The sequence below is a fragment of the Pleuronectes platessa genome, chromosome 12, assembly GCF_947347685.1.
Source record: "Pleuronectes platessa chromosome 12, fPlePla1.1, whole genome shotgun sequence".
In the NCBI taxonomy this organism is placed as follows: Eukaryota; Metazoa; Chordata; class Actinopteri; order Pleuronectiformes; family Pleuronectidae; genus Pleuronectes; species Pleuronectes platessa.
Window position 1 is genome coordinate 3,380,551 of NC_070637.1, and position 15,082 is coordinate 3,395,632.

A 15,082-nucleotide genomic window follows, 5' to 3' on the forward strand; every position below is an offset into this window, starting at 1 on the left:
AGAATCTATGGCAGACTTGAAGATTGCGGTTCACAGACGGTCTCCATCCAATCTGACTGAGCTTCATCTTTTTTGCCAAGAAGAATGGACAAACCTTTCCATCTCTAGATGTGCAAAGCTGGTAGAGACATACCCCAAAAGACTTGCAGCTGTAATTGCAGCGAAAGGGGGTTCTACTAAGTATTGACACAGGGGGGTGAATACTTATGCACCCAACAGATGTCAACTTTTTTGTTCTCATTATTGTTTGTGTCACAATAAAATTTATTTTGCACCTCCAAAGTACTATGCATGTTTTGTTGATCAAACGGGAAAAAGTTTATTTAAGTCTATTTGAATTCCAGTTAGTAACAGTACATAATGGGAAAAAGTCCAAGGGGGGTGAATACTTATGCAAGGCACTGTAGGTCGGGAACAAACTTCCTGGTACAATTAACTGTTATGAACATCTGTTGTAAACATCCATCCCACTACACAGACTGATGTCGTGTTTCCTACCGTACTTACTTTAGTCGTGCACACACAGTTTGATAAGAGATCTTTCAGTTTGAATTGAAAAAAAGGGGGTTGGATATTCTACAACCTGTCTGATTGCCTGACTTCACTGTTGTCTTACCATTAATCTCTCAGATTTCAGCTTTGAAACTATGAGTCCAATGTTATAATAACTGACAGAAATAATGGACACACTCAAGTGACAATATTGTCCCTCAGTGCCTTATAATCAAGTATACAAATACACAAAATGAATCATTAAACTTGGTTTGAACCTGATGAAACCTGATGAACTGATGAGCGTCCGTAGAGAAATCTAAGTCCAGCTGAAAGCTTCTGCTCTGTAAATCAGAGGCCCTGTGCCCTTCTTTATTTCACTACCCTGTAAAGGAAGAATCTCTAGTTAATATTTTCTGTTGCATGTAGTTGCTTTAAATGTGACCTTGAATATCTTTTAATTTGCACATCGTCTGATGTCAAAACTGTCGTCTTTTGTCCATTAGTTTCACTATTTTCTTGTCCAGTTTATCATCACTTCTTCGAGTGCGCTTGCTGACACTACAGCCACAGAAATGTTAGTCAGCAGTCCTCTCTCCGTTTGTGAAGCTGAGGAGTCAAGTCAATCCTCCCTGGAGAATCTGAAAGCAGCAGATGTAGATACGAGGCAATGAGTCCTGTCAGGAAGGATGCTGCAAGATAAGTTGCATTCCAGGTGCCCGGTGCCTGAGCTCATGCAAACTCTTTATTCTGTTCTTGTGTGTTTTCTGTGCAGGGGATCGTTATGTAGTGGTGGACTGTGGTGGAGGAACAGTGGACCTGACTGTTCATCAGATCCGTCTTCCAGAGGGACATCTGAAGGAGCTCTATAAGGCCTCAGGTAAAAAGACCCACAGTGTAACACAAGGTGGCTTCGCTCTGTTTCCTGCACACGGTCTTACCTTGACGAAATGTTCTGATCAGTCACAATCCCCTCTTTTCCCAGGTGGCCCCTACGGCTCTATCGGTATTGACTACGAATTTGAGAAGCTGCTGTGTAAGATCTTTGGTCAGGATTTCATCGACCAATTTAAGATCAAGAGGCCGGCCGCCTGGGTGGACCTGATGATTGCGTTCGAGTCTCGGAAGAGAGCAGCGGCCCCGGAACGTACCAACCCCCTCAATATTAACCTGCCTTTCTCCTTCATCGACTACTACAAGAAGTTCAGGGGCCACAGCGTGGAACATGCCCTGCGCAAGAGCAAGTAAGTGCAACCAGAAAACCAGGGGCCGAACCCTGAACTGGAAGGAAGATTATATTTAACAGCTGCATCGCTTTTATTTCAACTTTCCGCTGTGAAAAAATAATAAAACACCTAGAGAGAAAATAAAATACACAGTATAAATACTGGGAAAGAGCCAGAATGGTTGCAGCTCTTTTTAAAATTGATAATTATAAATATAATTTTTAAGAGTTGACACAGTAATAGTTTAGTATTTTTGAAAAATATTATTATTATATTATAGTTTTATAGTGAAATGATAAGTTGTATGCGGGTCTGGTTAGCCTAGCTTAGCATTGAAAAAGGTTGAGCTGGTAAAGCTGGTTAGTCTGTCCAAAGTCAAAAAGAACATCGATCAGCATATCTGAAGATCACATAGTAACACGCTGTATCTCCTTACAAACTGCAGAAACAGAAATTAATTCACAATATCTTTGGACTAGTTCTTGGCAAACAATAGATTGTATATCCATCAGTTACTTTTGTGTCACACACATTGACGACCAACACTTTTGCAAACTCAGACTGGATAAATCAACATTATTTGGTCTTCACATACAGAAATGATATACCTTATTATTTGCGTATAGAATGGGGAAGTGAGATCGAATCAAGTTTTTGAACATCATATTTTGAGATGTGTACTTGTGTTTCGATGTCTCAGGACAGATGTTAATACCCGGTATGGACAGGTTCTTAGTTTCCAGTTAAAGTAGACACACTTGAACTGAGAGAAGAAAAATACCAAACACAGCATCAGAAATCAGTGGTAGACAGAGAAAATATGAATGGTGACCTATCCTTTCACTGTTGGCCATTAGAACTCTACAACAACTGACTTCTGGGATCACTATGGAGACTACACTTTAGTCGCTCTGTTTTGTCTGGATTTTAATAATCCCGGTGTGTGACTGAAATTGGAGCCCTTAGTGGCCTCCAGGCTCCTCTGAAGACTGACTGGAAGTGCTCAGCCTGCCTCAATTCACTGGAAAGCCTTGGGTGGGGCCAACATTAACACTATCCCCCACACACAGTATGTGGACATCACACCCTCGCATGTGCACATCACAACTTATCACACTCATGGGAACCATTCAGATGGATACTATGGATTCTTGCAGAAGTCTAGGTATGGCAGACGGCAGCAGACACAGGCAGGACTGAGGGAGACAGTTTCAGAAGAAATCAATGACAGAGCTCCTCACAGAGCCTGGGCTGTCACTGATCTGTGCTACTGGGTTTCACACTGGAAACCATGGCTGAAAGGGAAATATTCCAACACAATGTTCCAAACTATGGTCAGTGTAGTGAATCGACACAACAGTTTGTAGAAGAGGCTGGTTCACAGTGGGGTAGCCTGGTTTATCATCCCTTTAAAATAATCCAGTTGACGAATATTTGTTTATTAACAAAGTACTGAGAAAGTACTGAGCTTTTGTCAATAAATTCATAATATTACAGGAAAAAGTTGTATTGTTTATGAGAGTCATAATTTTAGATTAGGTTTCATTGAAGAGGGGGGGGGGATCAGAAGATCAATCTGTTGCCTGCGTTTAAATGACGAATGTGGAGGATCTTGTCAAGCTCTACTTTAATATATTAGTCTTTTTAACTGAGTTTATTCTGAAGAATAAACCTCATAGACTTGAGGGGAATTGCAGAGGTCGACTGTACATTGTTTGTTAATTCATGTGATATTCAAAGAGGTTTCATATTTTCACAATGAGATCGATAAAAGAATTGGATCCAGAAAGGATTTGATTTGGTTTTCTTACCTGCTTATTTCCTACAATGTTTTTTCGTTGTTTTCTTCAACATGGCCCTAATACTCTTCACAATGTCTCAAATGAATGTGCATTGAAAAATGTGACCCATATCCAGGATTTGTATCCCATTTGTAACAAACATCATGTTTTTGGACCTCAGTAGTGTTGCAGATAGTGCTGAGCTATATTTAGTAATACTTTGATATCGTTTTACAAAATTATTTAAAAGATTCTTAGCAGATTGTAAGGGAAACCAAGTATGAAGGTTTTTTTTCTATGCAATTTAAAACACAGTATATTTCACCGAGCTAAAGTGATATATATATTGATAACCTTGTCTTGTTAGTTTGACTCATATCTCCCAGCTCTAGTTTCAGATGACTTTACATTAACAGAACTTAGTCGACTACATGTAACCGATCTTCTCTCGTCTCCTCTCCAGTGTGGATTTTGTTAAATGGTCGTCTCAAGGGATGCTGAGGATGAGTCCAGACGCTATGAACTCCCTCTTCAAACCCACCATAGATCACATCATCCAGCATCTCAGTAAGCTACTCCCATAACACACACCTCAGACACGCATAACTATATGTTTCACTCTGTATACTATACAATATATAATACACTCTATTGAAGTTTATGACATTGTAAGGGATGTGTTTCTGGGTTGGTTTCCTCCTAAAATCAGTAAACCTACATTATTCATAACCACCTTAACCAGTGGAAAATAGGTCACATTACTTTAGCATGAATTGTTCTGCTCAGATGGTTACTGGTGGTTGCCTTATTTAGATTTTTAGTTTGTACTTTTTGCCATTGATTTTTAGCAATCACTTTTTATCTATGAACAACAACAACTTTAAAACACTACCAACCAGAAAGGCGCTCAGCAGCATGCATACATCCGCCAAGGCCCTACAGTCCCCTTATGAAACCACATTTACTAAAACTAAATTCAGATTTCTTTTTAGATTTGTAGCAAATTGCGCACATAAATATCAATCCTCTAGATATACTAAAATCCATGGATTTAGTCTCATGAAAATGTCGACATTTTTTATTTTGATGGGTTCTTCTTTGGTTCATGCCCGACCCTCCTCCAGCTATCATAGAAATGGGTCGACTAGTTTTTTAATAATCCTGCTAACTAACTACCTAACAACTACAGACGAAAATTCAACCTCCTTGCCGGAGGTAATTCATTCATTCATTCGTCAACTCATAGTAATAGTAACAGGGTTGTGTTCATTGAGATTCTCTGTGTCTCTCTTCCAGCCGAGCTATTTGAGAAGCCAGAGGTGAGCCACATTAAGTTCCTGTTCCTAGTGGGAGGTTTTGCTGAGTCACCCTTGCTACAGCATGCCGTCCAGAACATGCTCCAGGGCCGCAGCCGCATCATCATCCCACATGACGTCGGCCTCACTATTCTGAAAGGTGCCGTGCTGTTCGGCCTGGACCCCAGCATTATCAAAGTCCGCCGCTCGCCCCTCACATACGGTGTGGGCGTCCTCAACCGCTTTGTTGAGGGCAAGCATCCACCAGAGAAGCTGCTGGTAAAGGATGGCACCCGATGGTGCACTGACGTTTTTGACACCTTCATCGCGGCAGACCAGTCCGTGGCGCTGGGTGAGATGGTGAAACGGAGCTACACGCCAGCCAAGCCTTCCCAGCAGGTTATCGTCATCCACGTCTATTGCTCGGAGAAGGAGAGGGCTGGGTTCATCAGCGAGCCCGGGGTCAGGAAGTGCGGAACACTTCGTTTGGATGTGAGTGGAACGGAAAGCACAGCGCCACGCCGTGAGATCCAGACGCTCATGCAGTTTGGAGACACAGAGATTCGGGCCATGGCAGTGGATGTGTCCACTGGACGCACTGTCAAAGCTAGCATTGACTTCCTCAGCCACTAAGTAGACCATGAGAGCTAATGTAACAGAATTATTGGAAGTATACGAAATGGAAAATACAGCTTACTCACATACATGCATAGACATACATACACATATATACACACACATTCACATACAGAACCAACAAGCTGGGGATATTTACTTGAAAGTGTTTAAGGATATTCAATCTCAAGGCCCATTTACTCTCAGTTTATAAGGGGCAGAATTTTAATGAAAGTTCTTAAACTTAAACGCGGGATTACATTCAACTGTAGAATCTGAAAAGAAAACGTGTCTTTTAAGGTCTGTCTATTCACGTCCGTCCCAGTAGTTAATTTGCTGACAAGCTCCACAGTGTTCACACAATCATAACAAACCCATGTACCCCCATAGGACACAGCTGCATCTGCACAGGGTCAGATTTAGGAGCTTGTTATCAAAATTAGTCAAACCAGATAATAATCCAACACAACCCTGGTGGAAACATTCAGAACACGTCTTTGCATGCTTCAGTTTCTTTATTGCCGCAGCAGGTCATCGTATTTCAGCAATGATTCTGATTTCCACTGTACTTCACAGCAATTCTTAGGGCCATTCCAGTGGTTTTGCATTATTCCTTTGAGCGTTCTGTAAACCGTTAACACGTCACACAGCTACACACAGCATATCGATAGCAATCCTCTGAACAGGTTCTTAGTTACCTTCGGTATAGTGCTGTTGCAAAGGCTAACTGTGGGTGTCATGTTCTCACCTAATAGAGATGAAATGGTTAACGTGTTAGCAAACACCCCACTATTCACATGTGGAGGACATAGAGACCTGTATGGAGACATTAGCATCAATGCTTCCTCTCCTTTTTTAACTCTGCCACCAGCTACCTGTTTCCTGTTTGCTGCTGGTCTGTGGGTTTATCTTACGAGTGATGAAGACAGTGAGACTGAACCAACCTGTAAAATAGTAAAACCAAAACAGTCCGCTTAAAGATGCTCAAATCTGTAGAGCTGAGGAGAAACTGCAGCTGATTGACAAATAACCTTTTTGTTAACAGGGAAATAATGATAATGAAGATACTTGGCTAATGAGGCGTAACAGTTAAATACAGGTAGTATTTGTTTTAGTCCAGTTAGAGCTGTTAAATACACAACAGCTCAAGAGGAAAATGGCAACTTTATAGATTCAGGTTTTTATTGACCCTCCTAATTGACTCTGAGTACTGAAGAAAATCACCTATTACCATAAAGGTACAGCGTTTAAAACTCAAACCAACCAGTAAATCTACTTTTCAATCATGCAAAGCCACCAGTCTGGTTCTAAAGGAACGTGCTGTGAGCTCAGTCTGAAAATCATGTGCAGCCATCAGATGTGCTTAATTGTTGCTTTTATTTCTTTTTGCTTCTGACTAATAGATGTGGACTAAACGCCACTCGCTCACTTGAATATTTTGAAGCCATGTGTGACTCCAGTCGAGACAATGAAGTGTGTTTATTTCTGTAAATACAGTATTTAAATATTGTACAGATTTATAGCCTTGTTTCAGCAGCTTTAGAGCCAAGAGCGTGAATTTGTGTTTGTGTGTGTGTGTGGGTGTGGGTGCGTGCGCTTTCTCATGAACATCTCAACATTTCTTTCCACACCAGCCATAGCATGAGAGGCCAAGGCAGGTTTGATTACCTTGTTCATTCAGAATGAGAGATTTAATGTGTTGCCAGTTGTTTTTATTTTTTTTTGCAAACATGAAGAAACTTGAATACCTCCGTCCTTAAAAAAGCATTTGAGTGAACAGGTCTGCTGTTAGTTTTGAAAAGAGCAGGATCTGAATGTGTCCAGTCCCCCTTCCCATCCACCCTGCAGCACAGCTTCTGCAGGGATTTCATTGTGATTCATTGCAAATTCAGCAACTAATTATTTCCAAGAAATAAAAACTAGAGCTGTCAAATATATTAAACATGTTTGTGTTTTTACAGCTGAGGCATAGTCACACGAGCCAAAAGCCACAGTTCCACGTGGCTATGAAAGGTAACGTTTTAAGTCTTAATTGAAAGAGTGCCTAGTGTGAATAAATTGTGAGGTCGGGAGTCACTCATCCAATCGGAACATGCGGTGTTTGCCTTTGCCCTCTTGACGATATACTGAAGCTTTATATACGTGTGAGCTCAGACGTAATCCCTGAGAATCACACTGATCCAAACATTAACACGCTCATCTAACGTTCTCGTGAAAGTACGTGTGTAGGTTGAGTTAAAGGGCCGTTACTGAGTTCTCTCTGATCTTCATTGACCCCTGCTGGCAGCAAGGAGAAGCAACCCTGGTGGAAAACCTCGTTCAAGCTCAGTGATGTAACAACGTAAAACATCACGTAGCGGCTGGTTGTGGGTGGTTTGTTACTCATTCGGCAGAGCAGGATTACTTAACGACTGGAAGGTTTGACAGCTAGCATGGAAGCGTCCTCTTTTGTGCCTCTACGGGGGGTTTGATTCTTTAAAGGTCAAAACTGACTAAATAGTTTGTGAAAAGTCATGTGTGAAGGTCTCAGTATGATTCAGAGTAACTTCAGTAGGTTTCCGCCTCTTTCGACTCTTAGTTTTATTGCAATAATGAGTACTTTCAGGGGAGTGTCCTGTCCGGCCGTCTTTCTTTCCTGGTGTGACCAAAGTAGATGTGATGCACCAGTTGCTTTGTAAAGTGGGTTTGATTGGCAGGTTGTCTGTCTTGAAAAGTAGAAAAATATGCCCATATGTACTTTGCCTCCATAATTCAGTAAAAGATTTTGCACTGGTTGCATTTAAATACACAGATTTCATTCTAAAACATTGCTGTGATAAATGCTGCGGTGTCCGAGGACCTTGGACTGAAGGTGGCATTTGCTTTTCCTTCCTGGTTCAGCAGATCCAGAGGGAGACTGTGCATCCAGTTCAATGCATGACCATGTGTTACCACAGCCCAACACAGATCAGTGGGGAATCACGTGTCACACAGACTCAGCTTGTGAAATGTTGCCGAGCTGGACATGAAACAAAAAGAGTCAACATATCACCGTGATGAATACTCAAAGAACAATAAAACACACAGATATATTAGTAATTATATGCTGCAGTGTTTTAGATTATAACCACTTTTAAAGCCATTTCCTTTGATTCCTTATTTTAACTGTGAATGGAAAGTTATCTCGCTCAGTGTCTGTGCACAAATATGCACAAGCTTAAATGCTCTTCACTCCTACCGGCACTGTCTGCAATGCATGTTTCGCATGTGTCACACAGGAATGACTACACAACACGTCGCTTTTACTAATACACAAAGTCAGGGTTACTACCGACGATGAATATGGTGATGAAGATGGAAACTGCGGTCTTGGTTGTGTGTAAAACCCTGCTGCTTTCTGAGCTGTTGTAGATAACGTTACTGATGGCAGCTCCTAACTCCTATAGCAAGGCCACACATACTGTACTGATGATGACTAACCTTATAACCTTTGATTCCTACTACACTTCACTGCTTTGACAATTGATGGATCTCAAGTGGAAGAATATTATAACACCACGGTCTGTTTTCGTCCTTGGATAGATAATGACATTATTGTATTTTGTTCGGCTTTGAGTATTATACGATGCACAGGACGCTATTTTGTAGCAGCTTTATAAGTAAAGCTATGATAAAATGATATGAAGACATGTATTAGCTTCTGTTGCTTGCACACAAGGCAGCTGATGCCAGAGGTGGAGTATCTGAGTGGGTGTGATTTGAGGTAGCAGCTTGCATCATGTACAAGTATCTGCTTTACACTATCTAGACAAAAATAATAGAAAATAGGTAAAAAAAAATTGCATATAAACTGATTGAGCTTGTAGTTAGGATCCTCTCAGCCACTGTGGAACTTAACACAATGTAAACTTTGTTCTTTTAGTCCTTTATTGATGATGCAAAGGAGTTTTATTTGTGTTTTTTTTTTTCATTATCTTCAGTTACTTAAATGTGTTGTTCTCTTGCAATCTTCACACAGTAATGGATATTTTTCTTGATCAATGCCAGGTATTCACTGTCAGACTGTCACCAATAAAATGTACGAGTATTTCAAACAACATTCTGTCTTTGTTGTGTTTCCTGATAGTCTTTTGCCCACCTAACATGGTGTCTGCTCAAACTGAAAAAGTTTGAGTAGTAAGGCCAGACCAGTTTCTTTCTGTGAGTCTTCTCCAGTTACTCTACTTCTTTGCACAATCCAGCAGGTTGCAGGTTAACTGGAGACCACAGACTGCCTTTAGGTGTGAATCATTGTGAATGTGAGCATGAATGGTAGATTGTCTCTGTATGTCAGCCCTGGAATACGCTGGAGACCTGCCCAGTGTGGACCCTGCCACTCGCCTAATGTCAGCTGGGATGGTTTCACCTCCACTGCTACCTTCAGGGGACAATCTGTAGAGATAATGGATGGATGGATGGATGGAAGTCCAACTAAACAGACAGAGGCAACAAGGAACATTTAGTGATCCTGTTGTGCATGAGCATAGGAAGGATTTGACAAACGCTGGTCATGACTCCCAATCCTTTACTCCACAAAAAGAAAAGATGGTTTAAGAGGTCTTCACTTACTTGATTTAACGGCTAAACAGTCATTTTACTCAGGTAGCTGTTCAAGCGCCAATAGTTTCTGGTAAATTAATATTATTAATATTGTTATTAAAATGCTAACCTGTCTGTGTAGGTATATGTGTATATATATATTTAATCTACTTTGTCATGTTAGTGACTTTGACTTACTTTATACCAGTTTCGTGTTTGTAAATAATTTATTTTTAAACTGCTTGGGTTCGCATCTTCATGCTCAGAATGACCCTGACCTAAACACATACACTAAGGCCTAACTGCCACACATTTTCTGATCGTATAATTTTTGGTAATATGAGTATTATAATTAAGTTTAGAATAAAACATACAACACACAGAAGGTCGTCCACTAATTGGAGGGACAATGGTTCGATTCCTGCCTCACCCACTATGCATCTCAAAGAATGGTTGGGCAGGGTGTTGTGATGAATAGATTTTTCAGATTTTCAGATTTTTCCTCATCAAAAATAACATTCCATCTGAACAATGTGCCAGTCTCCCTCCTCTTGGGTTTGAAGTGGATCACAGAGCCTGACAACAATTTTCTCATTCAGGTGGTAGCCAGGAAAGCTGAACTTCCAGCTCACTTTGGTGTCTGGCGGCAAAAAAAACTCTGCTCATCATAGTGCAGCAGGTCTCCCACAGAGCAACAGAGCTGCACACCTAATCAAAGAGAGAGAGTCACAGCAAATCAGAAGAGAAAAACATGAGCAAGAATGAACATGTGTGGCTCAGAGAGAGCTGCATCCTCAGTTAGATCAGTCCACATCCTCCAGCATGTTGTTTGTGTCCTCTGAGCCGGGGTTCACCTTCAGGTGCTATCCAATCCCACTCAGCACCAAGCAGCTCTGCTATGAATATGTATGTCTGTCAGTTCTGGCTTGTGCACATAAACACACCCTTGCACATGCACACACACACTTAACAAGGTGTGATATCCTCTGTCTTCAACCATCAACAAGAGTCAGGAAAATTTTGCAAAAATACCTTTTAACAGGGGAGTAAAATGTAGAAACCTGAAAGAGAGCCACCTGTGAGGGATCCCTCTCCCAGGATCAACAGAAGTGCAATAGATGCCTCATGTCATCAAAATCACAATATTTACAACATAGATGAGAATCAATCCGACAATCAATCAAATTTTCTTTATATAGCCCATATTCACAAATCACAATTTGTCTCCTAGGGCAAGGTGTGACGTCCTCTGCCCTAGAAGACTATATCATTGTATTGACTATTTATCACCATTGACCTTCATAGTAAGGGCCGCAGTAAGAGCTCTTGCTCTACTTTACCATCTGGCAAAGGCCAGGTCACTTCTGCTCCTCCATTTCACGAGGGCTGAGGCACAACACATGTTTACTCCTGACAGATTGGATCTCCTGAAGAGGAGTGGAAACAGCTTCCCCCTGCAGAGGCTCCTTGAATAATCAAGCATCCACAAAATCAGTGGCACCTCCAGTTTATAATAAGTCAAAGTGTTACAGTTTAAAATGTGCTTGTGTTGTTATTCAGTAGCGTAGTCGATCAGTTCTACTTCGAAGGTAGCGAGGAAGAAACTTTCAGTCAAAGCTTTAAAAAAACTTACAGATGAAACTATTAAATAAAAGAACAGAACAGAACACTGGCAAACAGAAGAACACAGGAGGATTCTTTACTTTGTATTGTACAAATCCATCTGTTTTTATACATCTGAACACTTCAATTCTGCACGATCGAACTCTGAGGATCTGTTCTTCTGATTTGTCATCGCCATGCCCCTTGTCAATGTGAGCAGAGCCCTCTAGATATCACACTCACCTTACACAACATCATTTACAGCTGTATATCATCAGTGAACTCATCAGCTCCAAATTGTTGTTGTTCTTGAACATCAACAGACGAGCATGCACAGTTTCACATGTTGATTCCCACTGCTTCTTCCTGAGGCGGGACCTCTTTGACTCACCAATCAGGTTCAAGGACGTATCCTAGGACAAACTGCTGCAGCTTGACAACCAGTCACAGTTCTCACTAAAAAGCTTTTCTGACTTAATGTCATCTCCATGACACTGTTAGCATTGATGCCAGTTATAAAATAGCGTATTGTTTGTGTGCACAATAACTGTTTTGTGTTTGTGTTGAGAAGAATAAATCCGCTTTAAAAACTCGGAATGGCTAAGGGAGGAGCGACGGCTTCATCTAGTGGCAAGAAAAGTGCACAGCAGCCAAGAGCTCCAGCACAGGTTGATTGACGACAGCTTTTTTTACACCCAGTTGCAGGAGAAGACATTTTAAATTCATAAAATAGATAATTAAGAGCAAACATTGCAAAATCATGAGCTATGCATCTTTTTGAAATGTGTCAGCTTTGTCATCTTTTTGAAACTGGATTCAGAACAAAGACACTGACAACAAACAACAGAATTACTTCATTAAACTTAGCCAAACAGCCACTGACCTATTTTAAAATAATTTATCAAAGAATAAAAGAGTAATACTCTAAAACTAACTCTTTATTTATAGCGAGGAAAAACCATGAATCACCATCAAATCTGCTCTGATGAAAGTAAAAATATAATTTTTCACAGACAGAAACAATGATGCTTGATGTGTCTTGTATTTAACACTGTGGATGGTGATGAAACAAGTCACATATCAGCTTCGGTTTTCAGTCCATCGTGACTATATAGGAACAATTGGATTTTCAGTTTTGGCACAGAGTCAGTATGAAGCAGAACTTTGACTGTTTAATTACAGTTGTTTACGATTGCATAAACACTAAAATCCAAAGTATAACACAGTTATCAAACCTGACACTCAAGGAGCAAAACATGGCCCAGATCTGCACCACTATAAGCACAATGTCAGCTTCACACTTTTTGCAAAACAATACACACAGTGATCTGCAAAACACTAAACACACTTGTATACATTAAACACAGAAGGATATCAAGATGTCACTTCCTTGCAATTCCTAAGCACAGCCTGTCAAATGACCACCCCTATGGGCCAATTGGTTAAACACAAAATGTTTAACCATTTGGCGTTTAAACACAGCATTGCTTAATTGTAGACACACCTATCAGGTTTAAGCACTATAGCAATGCAGCAGCTGAGTTCACCTGTTTTCAACCAAAATGGAGCTTGTGCTCAAAGGAGAAGAAGAGTGAGGGTGAGAGGGAGAATCCACGGAGGAAGAGAAGGCTGCGGCTGCGGCATTAGTAATGATGTGTGTGTGATGTTGCATACTGCACACATAACTTTCATAATGTAAATGTACTGTATTCCAGACCTATGCTGAACTACACAATCTTGTCTTTCACTGTATTTCTGAGTTTTACAGATGGATGAGGTAATCGCATGAATTCATATAAATAGATGAGGCAGGGTTCAACCTGACAAAATCAAAAAGGAGAGGCAGAAATATCATTGGCCACGGGGCTATAATCCATGTCCCAGGGCAACGTGGGGGTAACATCACCCTTTGTGCAGCCACTACACAGAATGGGGTCCTCCTCCGTCACACCAACATGGACACTTACAACACACCTCACATTCTCAAAGGTTTGGACCGATTACACAACATCATCACAGCAGTGAACCACAGGCACCAGATGCAATACATTGTCATCTGGGATAATGAGTCATTCCACTGCTCTGCTCTGGTCCAGAACTGGTTTCAACACCATCCACAGTTTACAGTACCATACCTTCCACCACACTCTCCGTCTCTAAACCCAATCATAGAGTTTTTCTCTGCATGGCGGTGGAGGGTTTACGATCTCCAGCCCCAGGCTCAGGTACCCCTCATTGAAACCTGTACTGGATACAGAATGTTCTGCTTGTCTGATATTTGTCGAGCTTACAGTGTTATGCACACTCCTGTAGTAGCATGAAAACTGGGACATGTTTTGTTGTGATTCTCCATGATGACATATTGACTGATTTGGGGATATGGAGAGAAATAAATTCAATTTTCATGAGTCTGCAGCATTGGTCTTGTGTAGTGTTTGGTGAATTTATTGTATATTTGCACTTTCTCAGAGTACTTCACTTACAGTACTCTAATCACTGTGAACTGGAATTGCTAAATGTGTTTAAGGTTAGCAACAGCAGTGTGTAACTGGCTAAAGCAGAATTAAGTAATATGAAGCGTGTGTGTTTCATATGGCAAAAAAATATTGTTTTGATAAAAAAGTGTATAGTTTTTATAAGAGTGTTTAGTTTTGCAAAGGATCTGAGGTGTTCTGCTGATTGGGTGTGTGGTTGTGCTGATTGTGTTTAGTGTTTGAAACACCGGGCCCTGTTTTGAAAATCGTGCTTAAGCAATCGAAAAAAACTGTAAAGCACCTCAGGTTGCAGCAAGGAGACTCCTGCACTTTCACAGCGAGTCAAGGACGTCACCAACGTCATCCAGCTGTGGGACAGCATGGATCCTAAACAAGACGACTGTTTGTGGTTTGATCCCCTCCAGTCAGTGTCCTCGAGCAAGACACTGAACCCCTGACTGTTCCTGATGCTGCGTAATCTATGTGTGTGTGTGTGTGTGTGTGTGTGTGTGTGTGTGTGTGTGTGTGTGTGTGTGTGTGTGTGTGTGCGTGTGTATGCGTGTGTGTATGTGTTTGTGTGTGTGTGTGTGTGTGTGTGTGTGTGTGTGTGTGTGTGTGTGTGTGTATGTATTAATGGGTGACACATTGAGAAGCAGAGGTTGTCTATAACTACAGTCAAACACTGAACACTGACACAGAATTAAAACAAGAGCTGATACTAAAACAAGGTCATGAACATGTTGGTGTTATTGAATCACACCTCTATGTTCATAAAAACACACTTTTATTGAAGTGTTATCACTGAGCTGACACCTCTACAGTTTCAGATTCACAGATCAACTAGTTTTTTTTACTAGTTTCCTCCAGTGTAAAAGTTTCCATAATGTAAATAAAGTAATACTACATATATGTCATCAAATTATCACCTTGACAGAATTTTCACACTATAAAGATTCATTCAGACGCCACAACGTTCTCTAAAGTGGGATGTGAAACAACATCCAACACCACCTGAAAAGCTTCCTCTGAAAAATCTAAGT

The 15,082-nt window shown here is 40.9% G+C and overlaps 1 protein-coding gene across 5 annotated transcripts in view; it reads left to right on the plus strand.

Moving 5' to 3' along the window:
* The window catches only part of hspa12a (heat shock protein 12A), a 43,897-nt gene extending 34,412 nt beyond the window's left edge, over positions 1-9,485 (plus strand). For 3 of the 5 annotated variants that reach the window (XM_053436522.1, XM_053436524.1, XM_053436523.1), the window contains 4 exons: positions 1,268-1,372; positions 1,478-1,736; positions 3,963-4,066; positions 4,796-9,485. In XM_053436522.1, coding sequence (XP_053292497.1) covers positions 1,268-1,372; positions 1,478-1,736; positions 3,963-4,066; positions 4,796-5,427 — 1,100 coding nt within the window. In that variant the 3' untranslated portion in view covers positions 5,428-9,485. Of the gene's footprint in view, positions 1-1,267; positions 1,737-3,962; positions 4,067-4,795 lie in introns of all 5 variants that reach the window. The other 2 variants (XM_053436520.1, XM_053436521.1) reach the window with 1 other exon arrangement.
* Positions 9,486-15,082: the final 5,597 nt, after the last annotated feature.